At 30.8% G+C, this 17,801-nt stretch overlaps 1 protein-coding gene across 1 annotated transcript; it reads right to left on the bottom strand.

Moving 5' to 3' along the window:
* Nucleotides 1-11,075: 11,075 nt before the first annotated feature.
* LOC110652176 (disease resistance protein RPV1) lies at nt 11,076-17,555 on the bottom strand. Its single transcript, XM_058130660.1, has 5 exons — nt 17,041-17,555; nt 13,966-15,067; nt 13,577-13,855; nt 12,505-13,494; nt 11,076-12,061 (listed from the first exon to the last, which is right to left on the bottom strand). The coding sequence occupies exons 1-5, from the start codon at nt 17,553-17,555 to the stop codon at nt 11,519-11,521; spliced, it is 3,429 nt and encodes a 1,142-aa protein (XP_057986643.1). The 3' UTR covers nt 11,076-11,518.
* Nucleotides 17,556-17,801: the final 246 nt, after the last annotated feature.

Raw genomic sequence — 17,801 nt, 5'->3', positions numbered from 1 at the left:
TTGTGGGTGCTGGAGATTTATTTTTCTTGTGGTGCATGAAGGAGAGAAAACAAGTTAGCACAGCCCATTTTCTAGCTACTCATTAGCACCAAATTGTCACAAAGCATACCAAAGGTAGCATAGTCTTTGGAGGATATATAACTGCCATAGCCAATTCATTTAGTTTTGATGCTAGTCTATATAAGCTACTGCCAGTGTCTGGTGAATCATATATAGACAGCACAATGTTGCTACACATGGATCTTTGTGAGAAAGTAGGACATACCTATGCTTTGTTACAGCAGCATGCTGAAGCCAGTGGTACTGCAGAACCAACTACCTTTGCACCAGCAGAACCCCAAACAACCACTGCCCCGCAGTTTTCAGCAGATATTTTGTCTCTCTTAAGATCCTTGGAATCCAAAGTAGCCAGTTTCACTGTCCAACCATCTGTTCCCTCACCTGACACCATAGATATCCTTGCAACCTTGAAGAGCTTAGAAGTTAAAATTGATACCATGGGTCAGCAGCAGGTCAACCAAAAGAAGAAGCTAGAAAAGAAAATTAAAAAGAGATTTTCATCTCTTAAAAAGAAGCAGAAGCAGCAACAACTTCGAATGTTGGAGCTCTACAACAAATTGGCCCAATCTTATAACAATTTATATAATTGGGGCCAAGACATGCTTCAAGAAATGAAAGACCTCACAGAAAATTTGGAAACTGCTTCTGAAGCTTCAGATCACAATGAACCTACCGCAGAACCTGAAGCAGACCCTGATACAGCAATAAAGCCTTGACAGCAGAGCTTAAACAGTAGCAGTAGTTTAGTACTAGTTTTAGTTCTTCAATTCAGTTTTAGTTTCTATTTTAGGTTTATTTTGTAATCTGTTTATTTTAATCTTCAAACTTTAGTAATAGTTGTAATACTTTGGTAATTAGTTTTTATGATTATATTTGCATTTATTTCCTTTAGTTTAGTTTATTTTATTCTATCTTCTAATATGGATATAGTTATTCTATAAATGCTTTTTGGTTTAATTCTTGATTTAACTGTTAAATCTTATTTCATTACACTTTTTTATCTTCTTTCACATTATTTTTGTACTTTATCTTTTATTCAGTCCTAATTTTGTTGATATTGATGAGTTGCACAATTTACTTTGAGCTGCATATGTTTAACATCATTTTGAGGTAACATATGGTATGTAGCCAGTGCTTATGCCAATGCTTATGCTTTTGCTTACCCTACGCAACAGGTTAAGCAACATCTTAAGCAGTGTAAATTCATACATTTGGGATACTTTTTCACATTTTTCTCTCTAAAGCTTCATTGTTAATATCATTTTGAGCTAATTTTGGAATTCTTGAGCTTATATTGATTTAATCCCCAATTGTATATATTTCATTCATTGATTAGTTCACACAATTTTGCCCATCCTTGCATTCATTTTAGACATTGAGGACAATGTTTCATTTGAGTTTGGGGGTGAGGGCAAAATTTTTGCAAAAATTTTTAAAAAAATTTCTTTAAAATTTTCATTTAATCATTTATTGCATTTCATTCATCCATATATAGATAATCCATACACTTATACATATACTACACACATGTCTATACCCATATACATACATTTGCATATAGTTTTCATATAGATTACACTTAGTTTTAATTTGATTTATGCATTCAATTTAGGATCATGCATATCATAAAAATAATTTTTTTACCTTGTCCTTAGAGGATTGAGAATTGCTTTGAAGAGCAATTGAGCTTACTTTTAGAAGGGTTTGATGGATTGAAAGTTCTAGATAGGTGCAAAGTTATTAGATTCTTGCTTTAGTTTATATCTTCTTAGCCAAGGGCCTCCCAATCAATTGCATTGACTTTGAGTGCTTAGAGAAAACTCTAGGGTGAGAAGTAGCTAATTGATGTCTCACCAATCCTAGAACAATCTTTCTAAACCTTTCAAGGCGAAATCATAGCATACACTTGAAAAAGAAATGATCTAGGCATTCTTTGAATTTTAAACCCATATTTTAGCCTTAGCCAACCTCACTTAAAAATTTCCCTTTGAAACCAATTTGAGCCTACATTTATCTCTCTTATTTCTTTGGAACCCACATTAATGCCTAGCCATAAACCCAAACACTTACCTACCCTCCATGAGAATAATTCTTTGAGTGATAGATACACTTAAAAAAAATATAATAATAATAATGATAATAATTAGTTGGGAGAAGTGACTAAAGTAAAAAAAAAAAAAGCTAGCAAATTCAATTATGGTATGTAAAGTAATTCACCACCCAAGTACACAAAAAAATGAGTTTGGGGGTGAATTGAAAGGGACAATTATAATTCAAAGTCAATGTCATTTATGTAGTCCCTCTAAAAGTTTCAAAATTATATGCTAGCATTGGTGAATAGTTGTAAAATTCCTTCCCCCATTTGAAAAAAAAAAAAAAAGAGAAAATTTTATGTGTCTTGATCTTTTAATAATTTGATTATTCTCATATTTTGTTACCTTTATCCTTTCCTTGTTAGCCACATTATCACCCCCTTAGCCCCATTACAACCCTTGAAAGTCCTTTTGATCTTTTGATGGTGTTTTGCTACATTAGTGGAGATTGGAATAGGAGAATTGCCTATGGGATTGGGATATCATTAATCCATTCATTTACTTCCATCATTATTTGAGACACTTTAGTTTATGGATTACCCTATAGTCTATTTAAGCATGATTATTCTTTGCGATTGATTGGTTTGGGCTTAATGATATGGATAATTGACCCAAGGCTAAGCGGTGATAACTTTGGTAAGGATTGAATTCTTTGTACCTTGAAAGTGGGTATATGGTGTGTTGGTAGCTAAAAGTAAGTTTGAGAGTTTGGATAAGTAATTTTCATAAATTTAAGGTAAGGTACCTCAAATTGCATTAATTGTTTTAATTTGCTTGAGGACAAGCAAAGGTTTGAGTTTGGGGGAATTTGTTACACTCATTTCATATAGGCATTTTAGGGTAGTTTTGCATCCATTTTGCCCTTACATTTTAATATATTTTATATTTTTAGCTTTATTTTAGCTTATTTGTTAACTTTAGATACTTTATATTTGATTTTTGTAATTTTGTTGTTTTTGATAGGATTTTGTGGCAAATCGAAGATCAATGAGTGCATTAGGAAGTGATTTGAAGAAATTGGGAATTCTTTAAGCATGGAGGAAAGTTGAAGAAATCAAGCTTTGAAAGAGCAAGTTAGCCGAAATTTGCTTAAGACTTTGCTTATGATGTTGCTTAGGGTATGTCATATAAGCTTAACCTTAAGCCTGTTCAAGCTGAAAGTCAAGCACGGCTTAAATCCTACATATTCAAGCTTTTACTCCTCAACCTGCAGAGAATTACTTAAGATCCTCGCCAGTAGAGCGGCGCTTAAGGTGCAAAGACAAATCAAGCTGGAAGTCATGCATGAGCAGAAAGAAAACCCATTTTATTCCAGTCTGCCGAGATTTACTGAGGGTCTGCTTAACCTTAAGCAGACAGTGCGACCAGAAGCTGAAATTTGCTAAGAAGCTGCTTAGGGTTAAGCCGAACCCTAAGCAGACTGCCCAGAACGTGAATAATGCTGCTGACTTGGATAATTTTACACCTCATTTCCTATCCACTCCTTGGCTCTTATTTACTTTTAGGGCAACTTTTTGGGACGATATAAATTCATCATTTCCTAGTTTTTGCCACAAGAGGAAAAACAAGGAAAAACAAAAAGGAAAGAAAATAGAATAGAGAGAGGAGGAGACGCCACTTTTTGGGGAGGAGCTGCTGCAACCATTTTTGGAGCTCCAGAAACCAGAGTTTTGGGTTTTTCTACCTGGGTTTTTCTATTTTAGTTCTCTTATCATGTTTTTCTTTACTTCTCCATCAATCTTTCTTGTAAATGCCATCATGAGTGAGTAAACTCTTTAGATTTCAGAGTTGGGAAATATGTTTTAGATTAATTTGTAGATTTGGACTGGGTATTTCCTTATTTTACATAAATATGAGTTTTGATTCCTTCCTTGTGTGCTTGATTTACTTGCCTAATGTTGGTACCCATTGGGTATTGTGTTAATCTTTGATTGAAGGACCAAAAGGTGAAAGTCATTGATAGATAATCAAGGATTGGAACTTAAAATCACCTAGATTTAGAAATAAACTTGGGTTTTAAGAGGAATTAGTGATTGGTTACAAAACTTAATGGGTTTTAAAGTAATCAAATAACATACGAAAGTGGGTTTGGTTATTTTAGAACACACTTTGGTTTGCTTGAAAAAGATATCAAAGGAATTTAGAATCAATTTCCTTCAAACTCTATTTTTCCTAAAAATTGGAATGCCCAAGACAAATCCCAATTAATTTATGCATAAACCCCCAACACTAGAATCACTTTTAGCATAATTAGACTTTCATTTAAATTACCCATTATTAATTTAGTTTAATTGCAAACTAGATTTAGAATTTATTTGCTTGCTCTTTACATATTCCAATTAGATTAATCAATTTATTTCGCTCATTTACATTTACCATTCATTCATTAATCATTAGCCCAAATAATCGTTTCATTCATAGTTTGGTACTCAAACTGCAAATCATCGTGGGAACGATACTTGATTCATCACTTTATTACTTGAGACGACTCGTATACTTGCGGATTTGCCCCATCAATCACAGACTCAGATTAAACATATTACTACGGACCGAATGATTGTGGATCCGTTAACCAAAGCTTTACCCATTAGTGTTTATCAGAAGCATGTTGCGCATATGGGTGTAGTGAAAACTTTTGATGATGCTTTGGTTTAGTGGGAGTCTATTTTATGTTACATTTGGGTTAGCATTTGTATGGAATGCTTAGACCATTGTTTTTGAATATATCTTATCACATATTCCATTTAAATTCAATTTTTTTTTTGAGATTTTGTTGGCACATATATATAATATTATTTTCCCTATCGGATTCAATGTTATTTTGTTTGTCATTTGATTAACTGGATTTTATAGGTTAAATTGCTTACTTGTTGTTAGATATTGTTTTGTATTTTATTAAGTTGTTCTTTTAGTTTAATAAATTGATTACTGTTATCCAAGTGGGAGATTGTTGAATTATTTATTTGTATCTGGATGTGGATTAGCAATAATCAATTGTTAGACTTATTGACAGATTAATTAATAATATCAAATAATAAGTTTAGTAATTAACAATACCTAAATGGATTGGGTCATGTGATTGGGCAAGCCTGTAATGGGTCAGAAAACTGTGCATAAGCTCACTAAGGAAGAGGCCCCAACTCTCAGTCCTATATATATATATTATGGTAATCCCATTTTAGATCAGATAGAATTTGAATGCTGTGGATATTGGGAGTTGTGAACCTACCATTTCGCTTTTATTCTTGATTGTTCCTAGAAAATCATAGATACAAGCGTATTTCCAGGTACACATATTCTCTAATCTTGTAATTTATAACATTTAATTTTATTTATAACAGTCAGAACATTATTTGTCCAAAAGATGTGTTGATGAACTCTGTCATTTTGTGAAAGAGTTGTTACCATTTGATAATGTTATAATGGACAACTTTTACAGCATAAAGAAGTTTGTCCGAGGCCTGGTACTGCTGGTGGAGAAGATTCACTACTGTAATAACAATTGTATGGTATATACCAAACAATTGCATGTATGACATATTGGGGTGAATACAAAGAATTAACAAGTTGCAAATTCCATTACCATCGTTGGTACGCAAGGGACAGAAGAGGATCTGCTACACAAAACAAATGTCCCGTATAAGAAGCTGTATTACTTTTCACTCACTCCAAGGTTGTAAAGATCATATGCATTGAACGAAATGGCCAAGGAAATGAGATGGCACGCAGAGCATGAGACTAAAGACGGGGTATTGCATCATTGTTTCAGATGCTCTTACATGGAAATATTTCAATCAGATGCATCCTTTAATTTTTCATATTATACTCCTTAATAATCAAAGGATAAACTAAAATAAACATAAATAATTATAAAATTAGAGTACAATCTTATATTTGTCACACCCTGCTTCTAGAAAGGAAGAATAAAAACTACCACTGATGTTCCTTCTTGCCGCTGCTGCCCTTTAGTCATTTCCAGCATTCCTGAAGTTAAAACCATCCCCTAGCAGCTTCCTTCTGTCATCTATAAATCAAGAAATGTCCTTTAGACTTTGATTTCATTAGGTATTGAAGGAAGACTGACAAAAATCCAGCTTAGTGTTGTTTTAAGAACATGATGGCAGCCCCAAAGTTCCTTAATTTCTGAAGTTTTGATGTTTAAATTCACAATGGATGTTGGGTAAGTGATTTCTACCATGGTGCTATTCACTGAGTTTATACTCGCCCAATTATTTTAATATTTCAGAGCTTTGCAGCCTGCAAATCAAACAACAAAGGCTACTGATGATAGTGAGAAGAAAAGATGCTTGTTGCTTACGGACCTAAAAGGTTGACAGAAAATTGAAGAATAAATCTATTGTCAAGACAAAATTCATCTAACCAACCAATGTCATGACATTGCCCAAGACTTGTAGCAAAGATCAAAATGGGCAGCAGCAGAGCATGAGATGGATAATAGAAGCAGCAGACCAGAACCTAGAAGAATCATTTTTTTCACCTCCTCCTATGCACCAAAATGGAAGTCCATCGCATTTGGATTATTATCCTACAAAATTACTACCTCTAGTTGCTGAATACTGTCGAGCAAATAGCTTGAGAAGATCAGTATGTTATCAGAGGTAGATTTCACCAAGTCAGATTAGAGCTTGTACCCTATGCGATTCTTTAACAATCTAGACGCTTCAACTTTCTTTTGATTGTTGGAGAGTAGGGCTATATGGTTGAGGTTCCCATTGTCCACATTCACGAATGCTAGCTGATTATCTTCTTCATTTTCCAGTGGGCTTTTGTAATGGGCCCCCACTACAGCCACTTGTGTTTCCTCGACCACTCAACTCTTGGAAGTAAAACGTTTGGCTCTGGTCTCCTTTCAAAATTGTCTAAATATTAATGGGCCACTATTGGGAATAGGTCCAAATAATTGCTATCACCTGTACAGATAAGCATAGCATCACCCCCAAGCCAATTACCGCTTAGCTGTCCACATTCTGTTCCATGGTCACGCAGTGTATCCTCACAACCACTAAGGTTATGTTTAGTAAAACATAACTAAAGTTGTAATGTAATCATAATTATATTACAAATTTGATTACATCATTTAGTAATACAAAAATTTTTATGTAATGAAATGGCAATTATATATTGTAATCAATTATACTTAAAATAATGCAATAGTCATTATATACAAAAATGAATCTAATCATAATTATTTATTTTGATTTCTTTTATTTATTGTTAATACTATCACCACCATCACTACCCGGCTACCACTACTACCACCATCATTACCCCACCTTATTACCACCACCACCACTATCACCTTGTTACCATTGTCGCTATTACCACCACCACTACTTAACCACAACTATTACCACTTAGCTACTGCTACATCTACCACCATTTAGTCATTACCATCACCTCTATCTCATTTTGCCACCACCATCACCTAATCATCATTATCGCTTCCACCACCATCACTTAATTAATATTACCACTTGACTACCGATCACTGCAACCACTAACACTTATTATTAATATTATAAAGAAATTAAATATTAAAATAAAAATTATCATTACATTACACTACATATATTTTTATTTGACAATCAAATATAAGAATGTAATAAAAATTCAATTACATTATATTACAACTTTAATTTCATTATATAATTGATTATATTACATTACGTTCTATCAAACATAACCTAAGTGTGGTTTGATTGGATAAATGAATATCAGTACTGTTATTCCCTTTCTCAAAAAATGAAGCCACCAGTGTCTCGCCATTTTTGTCTTGGCTTCCTAACCCATTGTCAGATGAGCTCAACTGTGGACTTGAACTGAAATGATCTATATGCAAAGCCAAGGGAAAGTTAGTAGACTAATCTTCTAAAGAAGTTACAGGTGGCTTGCATGTCACAAAGGTGGGCATCACTTCACAACAATCTTTAATTAGAGTTATGTGAAATTTAGCTTCTCCCATGTCCTCAGCAACCTTTTTGTGCACAAACTCAAGCGAAGAAGTAGAAACTAGAATTCGTCCAGCATCCATACATGTTTTCTTGGAAGTACAGTTATCAATGGATATGAATTCTTCAACAAAAGAACTTAGCCAAATAAAGAAGTCAGGAGACCACTAATAAAGGAATACCATGGCATCTTACTCATTTATACTGCTTACGAGTAAATTTCTCTTGCTAAGGAATTAAGGATGAGAACCATTGTGGCAACCAGCCATTTGATTATCCAAAATTTAATTACCATATTTTAGAGGAAACTCCATCAATTATCTGTCTCTGTAAGTTAAATATGGGTGTGACAATATTTACTTTCATGTTATGGATGACTGTAGATGAGATCCTATGCATTATTATGGCCACTAATACAATTATAAATATTTGTTATCGGTGTAATTGATTATTCAATTCCAACTTTATGAGTCAAATATTCATTCTTATTCACTTTTTTTTTTTATGGCAAGTAAAAGACCTAACAAAAAAGTTTGAAAATAAATAGACTTTGCTCAAAATGCCTTTAACCTATTATAATATATTAAATAGATTTTGAAATTATTTGCATTAAACAATATGGCAATATAAAATTTTAAGATATCAATGTAGTGAAAATGAAAATTTTATAATGATAGTGCGTTGAACTATAAAATACATTTTAAAAATTATTATTCTTTTAATTTTATAAATAATATTCTTTCACAATATTAATCTACTTATGCAATCTCATTATGCAAGTTAATATTATTCTAAATTATAAAAAAAAATAACTGACTTTGAGCAAATTTAATTCAATGAGTTAACTTGTATTTATTATTAATTTATTTTAATTTTTAAATATTTTCACCATTTAAAACTTATTATTATATTTTTTATGGGTAAACTACAATTAAGTCCTTGAATTTTGACAAAATCAACAACTTAGTCTTTGTATTTTTAAAACCAAATAATCTAGTTTCTGATATTTGACAAAACCTACAGCTTAGTCCTTGCTATTAGAATTTTGTTAAGTTACTATTAATTTTAGCAAAAAATGACTAAAATACCCTTATTTTTTTTTAATTTGAAAATAATTTAGTCTCTAAAGTTTTATTTTCTTAATAATTTAGTCCTTGAAATTTTGTTTTATTAACAATTTAGTCATTGTATTTTGGAAATTGAGTCCATTAAATTAAAATATTTTAAATTTAAATTAATAAAAAATAGATTAATTACTTTAAGGTCCTTAAAAATTTTGGTTAATTACAAAATATCCATATTTGTTGCAAATTAATCTTTAAATATTATAACTATTTATAAATAAGCCTAATGTCATTATTATTTTAATAATATATAAATAATTATATATATGAGTGTGTGTATATATGTCAATTTACAATATTTTCATATATATATATATATATATATAAGTATGAATATGGATGCAAATTATTATTAAAATAAAACTTCAAGAGTTAAATTGTTTTCGGACTAAAAATAGAGTTAAAAGTATTTTTGTATTTTTGCTAAATTCAGTAGGGAATTAATCATAATTCTAATGGTAGGGATTAATTGTAGGTTTATTAAATATCAAGGACTAAATTGCATGATTTTAAAACTATAGGGACTAATTTGTAGGTTTAACTAAATTTTGGGGACTAAATTGCCAATAAAATAAAATCTTAGGGAATAAATTATTTTTATATTGAAAACAAAGTTAAGGGCATTTTGGCCTTTTTTGCTAGAATTAATGGTAATTAACAAAAATTCTAACAACAGGGATTAAGTTATAGGCTTTGTCAAATTTCGGAGGCTAAATTGCTTGGTTTTGAAAATAAATGGACTAAATTATAGGTTTTATTAAATCTCAGGGGCTAAATTATAGTTTACCCTTTTTTTAAAAATTACATTTAAGTTTAAATTCAGTTAATATTATATGTTAATAAAATAATACAGAAATGATAAAAAAGTAATACTAATTCTTAGATTAATAAACATTTTACTTATATAATTAAAGCAAATTAAAATTAATATTTTAATTTAAATAATTAATAATATAATATTTATAATACTATAATAATATTATATCATATATAAAAATTAATAAAAAAATTATATATAAAAAAATTAAGGGTTAATAATATTTCATTCCGAGATTTGATAAAATCTATAATTTAGTTCCTATATTTTCAAAAGAAATCAAATTAGTTCCTAAAGTTTGGCAAAACTTATAATTTAATCATTCAGTTTAATTTTTCATCTAATTTGCTATTAATTTTAGTGAAAATAACTAAAATGCCTTTAACTCCATACATTTTCTAACTTAAAGAAATTAATCTATGAGGTTTTGTATTATAACCAAAATAGTTTAAATCAAGACACTATTTTATTTGTAAAATTTAAATTAAAGGATTATAATACAAAACATTAGGGACTTAATCATTTAAGTTAGAAAATATAGATTAAAGAGTTTTGGTCATTTTTACTATAATTAATGGTCAATTAGATGAAAAATTAGATAGAGGGACAAAATTATAGATTTTGTCAAATTTTAAGAACAAAAATATTTAATTTTAAAAATATGAGAACTAAATTATAGATTTTATTAAGTTTCAGAGACTAAATTATCATTTACTCAAAAATTAATTTACGAGTCTATATAACAAGTATAATAACATGTCATGCGCGTTACAGACAAAACTAACAAAACTAGTAAACAGACAAAACTAACAAAACTAGTAATAATAAAAAGAGCATAACATTGGTTTTCCTAATTAACATCTCTCAATCGAGGCCATGATCGTTTCTGCTGCAATTCAGCAATTTTAAACCTACGATCCAATTAAAAAAAAAAAAAAAGTAAAACCTACAATACAAATAATAAACAATAAATTAAGTGTCAATTGAGCAAAAAGAGCGACTAAAGGAAAAAGAAATCTATTAACAAAAAATAATTAAAATAAAATTTTAACTGAAACAAAATTATAATTTTTCATGTAAAAAAAGCAATTTCTCAAAAGAAAATTGAAAAAAAAAAAATTTAATATGCGAGTAGTGTGTACACACAATCATTTTTCTAATTGAATAACCATGAAGAAAAACAATTATTGTGTATTTTACTCACTTAATTTTTCTATTTTTTTCTCTTGTCGAATTTCGCTGTGAAATCTCAATAACCAAACATACTATGTAATGAAAATTTGACCAAAGGAAAGAATTATAAAGAATATAATTACCAATATTTGTCAACATAGGTAAATAAATGCAAATATCTACAAATCAAAATTTATAAAGACTGATGATAAGTCATTAAAGCCAATGACGATAAGTCATTAAAGCCAATCAAAATGTATAAATTTTTCCTAGCACAAAAATTTATGAATAGCCATTTAAACGTACCTCTGCAATAGTTATTCCTGGGAAACCCGAATTCTCAAAAGGCTTATCGCACAACATTAATTCCTTAACATCTTCATCCTCATAATATATTAGACGAAGTCCACAATTCTTCACCTCTAACTGGTTAGAAAAAAATGATGCCTTAAGTTGATTACATCCTTCCAACTGATCTAGACAAGTTATGGAGCTAGGAGGAACAAAGCTGACCCAAAGTTGATCAGAAGTGATGCATAAATCTTGAGCAATTTCCATCGTAGAGCGACCTAGAAACAAACTCTGTTCCGACGGCAAATTGTATGCATGCAAGTCACAGACAACAGTACAAGTATCCACTGAAGGAGGCTGATCATGCTGGAATCTAAAAACTCCAGATAAAGAGAATCCTCCCCATCCGTAATTCAACCAATAAGGAGGTAGCTGCACTTCTAATGAAGACCCCGAGCCTTGATTGTTGAACCACACAGGAACTTCACTTGAGGCTAAACACAATGATATAAGGGTGTTTGCACTAGAGAGTCCCTGAGCCAAAATTATTACTTAACAATTAACATGTGTAGCTTTGGAGCAATATTCTAAGGGAAAATAAAACTTTTTTGGTGGATGCATGTGTAATTGGATAGTTATTTAGTAGTTGAGTTGGAATGCACAAATTCTAAGGTTCTTTGGCAAGAAGCCAGAATGCACATAATGAAATTTGCTGTGAGCCACAAAGATAACATAAAAAAAGAACAAATAAATGATACAATATCGTATGACACCAAAATATATAATATCTTAAGGAAAAAAAGTAAGATATTATATATATATATATATATATATATATATATATATATATATATATATATATATATATATATATACACACTGAAAAATGTGATTTTTTTTTTTTCTGAAAAATCTAGGGCCCCCCAAGATGTGTGTGTGTGTGAGAGAGAAAGAGATAGAGAGAGAGAGAGACGGACCAGAGAGAGAGAGTTGTGCACCAATAAGAAATGCAGGTAACTCATTAGCCTTGCAAGTGGCCTACGATTTTGGCCTTGAATCTCAATCAACCTTACCCATTTTATAACAGCGAATGATGAAGTTCTTGAAGTGCTTGCTTCAAATGGATTTGGAATACTTTCCTGTGTAGTTAGACATTCCGCACTAAGTTGTAAAACGGTTGATGAAAGATCACACAAGGACTGAAGCTTCTTGCAATCAACGAAATGAAGGTTTTCAAGTTTAAAATTTCTACTTATGCTTGTAGTTAGTGAAGTTTCCAAGCAAGAGCAACCCTCCATGCTAAGATGTTTGAGACTCGAAGGAAGATTATTTGGAAATGATCGAATCCTCTTACAATTGCTGAAACTAAGAGCTAAGAGTTTAGAGAGTTGACTAATGCTTTCAGGCATGCTTGCAAAATCATTTCCGCTTAGATTTAGATGTTGTAAAAATGGGAAACAACTTAGATCATAAGGAATCATTGCATCCGTAAGACCGCAATAACCTAGATTAAGTCTCCTAAGAATGCAAAAGCCTCTTAAAGAAGGCAACTCAAAGGACACGGCAGGGGTAGGTTTCTTAGGCATTGGCCACCAAGGGCAAAGACAACCCCATGGCTGAGCTAATGGCAATGATGTTGAACCGATTCCAGCTATTTCAAACACATCCACAGATGTCATATCCCCGATGTTATCTGGAATTTCTTCAAGATTTGAGCAGCCACTCAATATAAAAACTTTAAGAGACTTCAAATTACACAGGCTACTTGGAAGAGCTGTAAGGCTTTTGCAATTCTTCATGTTCAGTAAAACAAGCCTTTCTAGAAGTCCAATAGAATGGTGTACTTCAAGTAATCCTGTACAACATTCAAGTATCAACTCTTCAAGGTATGGGATCTCTCTAAAGTCGGGTGTCTTGATTAAATTTTTGGAGTAACTAAGATCAATTATCTTCAACAACTTTAAAGCCTGTAAAAGATATAGAAAGGAAATCAGAAAGAAACCGTAAAACCAGAGTAATAAACAGATATAAGGAGTTAATTATACATACTCTTACTCCCTTCCATAATTGTTCAATTCTGCTATAAGACAAATGGAGCTCAACAAGTTGATCTGGTTGAAAAGTTTGTGGCAAAGATTTGAAAGGATACCCACGCCATTCCAAGTACCTTAATTCATTGGAAAGATATTCAATGTCTTTGGAGAGGTTTAAATTGCGAAGTATGAGCAATCTGAGAGCTTTGATCTTCAAGAAGGCTTTAGAACTCATGTATCTGTCTCCTTGATCAAACATATAATCCAGGACTACACCTTCAATTAGATTTGTTCCCTAAAAAATCAAAGGCAACAATTAGTGGTGAAAACAACTGGAAGACTTAAAACATTTATAATGGCAGTTTATCAAATCAAATATAATTCTTAATATTGAGTAATACTAACCGTATCATTCATTAAGACGTGACAGACATCCTTATAGAGCCATAGTCTGCTACGTCGTCCAGGCTCTTCTCGACATTCTCGATGAACAATTTCTTGACCCATTTCTTCAAGGAAATCATGCATCCACACACGGTTGTCTGAAATAGTTATGAGAGATTTATCGATGAGCTCCCTTATACCAATATCTGGGCATAATCCACCACTTTCTAGTACTTTCATCACATAAGGTTTCATTTTTCCTTTGAAAAAGCATGCGATGTCAAGAAATATTTTTTTTTGTATTTCCTCCAATCCATCAAAACTTATTTCAAGCTTGCTTAGAATTTTTTCATTGGGAATTTCTTTCAACCTCTTCAATGCACTATTCCATTCTTTCATAGACCGAGCACACAAGGAGGAACCCAAAACATTAAGCGCTAATGGGAGGCCTCCTGCATAGTTTACAGCTTTGTTGGATAGCTCCATGTAATCTTGTGGCGGACAATCTTTCTTAAAGGCTTTCAAGCAAAAGAGTTGAAGGGCTTCATGATGATTTAACTCTTCAACCCTATATATTTGATCTACTTCATGTTGGATCAACAAATGTTCATCCCTTGTTGTTATTATGATTCTACTTCCAACTCCAAACCAGTTTTCATCTTTTTTTCCAACTAATAATTCTAATTGCTCCAACTCATCAACATCATCAAGAATGACCAAAACCTTCTTCCGAGATAGCCTATTTTTTATGTGATAAACTCCATTGTATACATCATACACATCTATGTCTCTTTCCATCAATGTTGCACATAAAAGTCGTCTTTGTAAAGTGAACAAACCATATTTTCTTGAAGTTTCTCTAACATCCGCAAGAAAAGCACTACCCTCAAATTGGCATTGCATTTCCTTATAGGTGACACTAGCAATAGTTGTTTTTCCAATGCCACCCATCCCACAAATACCTACCGTTTTGACATTGTTTAGCTCCTTTATATTGATACACAATCTCATTTTCTCTAATCGTGAATCCATTCCAACAAAATCCTTGGCTATGCTATGACTAAATCTTTCCAATTTGTTAAATACATCTTTAGTGATATCCTGAATAAACTCTGATTCCTCCCTACAATACAAGAATTTCCTATTATCATATATAACACAATATTTTAAACATAGAAATAACATTAAAAACATCAAGTGTTCAATTTTGTTCATATCACGCACACGAAAATTCTATAATATGCAAAGGGTATATTATAGAGAGAAAGAAATAATAAATTCCTACGCAAATTGAGATATCAATAATAGGAAACATATAATAAGCGTTTCATTGTACTCATATTCAATAATAGGAAACATAGTCTTTCCAAAACATTTTAAGTTTGTAGTCATGAGTTCTTCCAGTGGCACTTCTTCCTCAAATGATATTAAGGCTTTTTAGACACTTTTTATAAAATGTTCCTAAACACAAAATAATTACAGATAATTTGAGACGTAACTAATTAAAGCTTTGGGAAACACAATAAAATTTTCTCTTAATAATATTTTCATCTCAAAATATTTGGTGGGAGAGGGAAAAGGGAGTGAGAAATTCTCTCCATTTTAAGGCATGATTTTAACAAAACGTTAAAAAAAATTAACATTTACAGACTTTTTTTTTTCTATGTAGCTAATTGTTTCGTCTCTAATTTCTAATTTTTTTAGTGTAATTTATTTTATAAAATTAATAATCTTTTATAAATTAATATTAAATTAAATATTAATATATTAAATTAATATTACCTTAATAAATATATTCTTTTATAAATTAATTTTAGTATATTTGCTTATATATTAGAAATATATCATTTTAATATTTAATTAACTTGTCTAATTTACCCTTAAATTTCAATTAATATTATTTAATTTTTAGTGGACAATCATTTCCCATAATTGACTATCAAAATATTACCATTGCGTTTACAATGTAAAAAAAAATAAAATAAGAACATTTTGTATTTTTTGCTGAGGGTTGCTGTGTGTCACTAATCAATGACTGCCACATGTACTAAATTACTTCGATTTGTTTAAAAAAAAAAAAAAAACGATTAACTTGTGTGATCCATGACGTAGTCAACCAAGTCGTCTGAGTTTGATCGAACAATTAAAGACAGATGCAAAGATTTAATTTAGGAGTCCAATTAAAATATGTGATTGAACAATTAAAATAGACTCATTCAATGATGATGACTAATAAAAAAAAAAAAAAAAAACATTCAATGAATATAGCCACGAAAATAAAGTTTAATTTTTGAATAAAATTGACTTGCTAAAGATTAAATAGAATTACTATTAATATTATAAATTACTGAATTTAAAATATATTGGCTTAAAATTAAAAAATTTGTTCAATTTACTTCAAATTAAAATTTTTCAAAACAATAATGAAAAACAAATTCAATTCAAATTATAGATTAAAAATCTAATATTATGAAATATATATATATAACATGAGTATGAAGAAATTTCAACAAGGGAAAGATTCCAACAATAATAATGAGATTATGAAAAAAAAAAAAAACCATTTTAAATTGATGAAAAGAATGATGCTTAAATTATACTAGACTTTCCTTTGATGATGTTGTCAAACAATTTAAATTTCAAAGAATAGAAATTGATGATGGTAGAATTAATAAAGAAAAAAAAATAGGTTAAGAGGCAATGATGGTTTGAATTTTTTTTTTTTTTATAAGAGTGTTTGTATTTTACTGTTTATATATAATTATTTCAATACAGTAATAAAAAAATTGATTTTTTAAAAAAAATTTGTAGTGAATCTATAAAAGCTTTTAAAATAATCAAGTAATTCAGTACCCCATTAAAATTTGATAAGAGTAATAAAAAAAATTAAGTTTTTGAAAAACTACTACTATACCGTAAAAAATTTTAAAATTTCAGCAGCCAATGCCCCCTGGCCTCTGGATATATCCATCTCTGGACCTCGTATCATAAATTTTCTGGTTAAATTGGTCTTATTGACGCATGAGTCTAGTGAGGGACATATAGGAAAATGCTAATTAAATTCAAATAACTAAAAGAAATGGGATATATTCTGACCTGCCTTGTAAATTCCATCCAGAAAGATTGGCCACTTGAGTCATAGCAAGTCTCCACCGTTGCACCCTCTCGTCGTTCTGCTGATAATGTTCAAAGTCATTTTCAAAACTCCCATTATGTTTTCGAACTTCTGATGGATTCACATCATAGAAAATGGGCAAAACTATTTGGTTGTCAGAGTTCTTGCATTCTAAAATTTTTACGAGTTCATCCAAACACCATGTTGAAGAAGCGTAATTTTTTGAAAAGATGACAAGAGAAATTTTGGAGCTTTCAATTGCTTTGAGGAGTTCTTGAGAAATAGTTTTCCCTTTCTCAAGTTCTCGATCATCCTTGAATATTATGATCCCTTTTTGACGAAACTCTTTACACAAATGACTGATAAAATTCTTACGGGTATCTTCACCCCTAAAGCTAAGAAAAACATCATATTTCCATTGTTGAGAAGAAGAAGAAGAAGAAGAAGAAGAAGAAGAAGAAGAAGAAGAGTTTTCTTTCATGGCCTTAGGAGCCATGAAAAGCTTTTTAATAGTTTAAATGGGAAGCTTGATGGGTCATTTGTTACGTCTTTCTTCTATAAGCATAGCTTGGTATTTATAGAAGCTACTTTCCATTGTGCAGTGCACTTTCCTAAGACCTAAGTAAAATTATATTTTGTTGTGACAAATTGGAAAAGCTCTCTTCTCTCGTTGTGACAAATTCAAAGTCTTTTAATTCTACCTTTGAAATTGAAAGCAAAGTTAATTAAGCACACAGCATAA

This window comes from Hevea brasiliensis, chromosome 12 (assembly GCF_030052815.1).
Source record: "Hevea brasiliensis isolate MT/VB/25A 57/8 chromosome 12, ASM3005281v1, whole genome shotgun sequence".
Classification (NCBI taxonomy): Eukaryota; Viridiplantae; Streptophyta; class Magnoliopsida; order Malpighiales; family Euphorbiaceae; genus Hevea; species Hevea brasiliensis.
Note: the sequence above shows the minus strand (reverse complement) of the source record. Positions and strands in the feature narration are given on the sequence as shown.

Bases quoted from the DNA above. Each gene is read 5' to 3' on its own strand.
- LOC110652176 (XM_058130660.1), bottom strand. From the start codon at position 17,555: ATGGCTCCTAAGGCCATGAAAGAAAACTCTTCTTCTTCTTCTTCTTCT. The intron at 15,068-17,040 runs GTCAGAATATAT...CTTGTATTGTAG, and splicing joins GGATGGAATTTACAAGGCAG to GGAGGAATCAGAGTTTATTC. The intron at 12,062-12,504 runs GTCCGTCTCTCT...ATTTTGGCTCAG, and splicing joins TGCACAACTCTCTCTCTCTG to GGACTCTCTAGTGCAAACAC.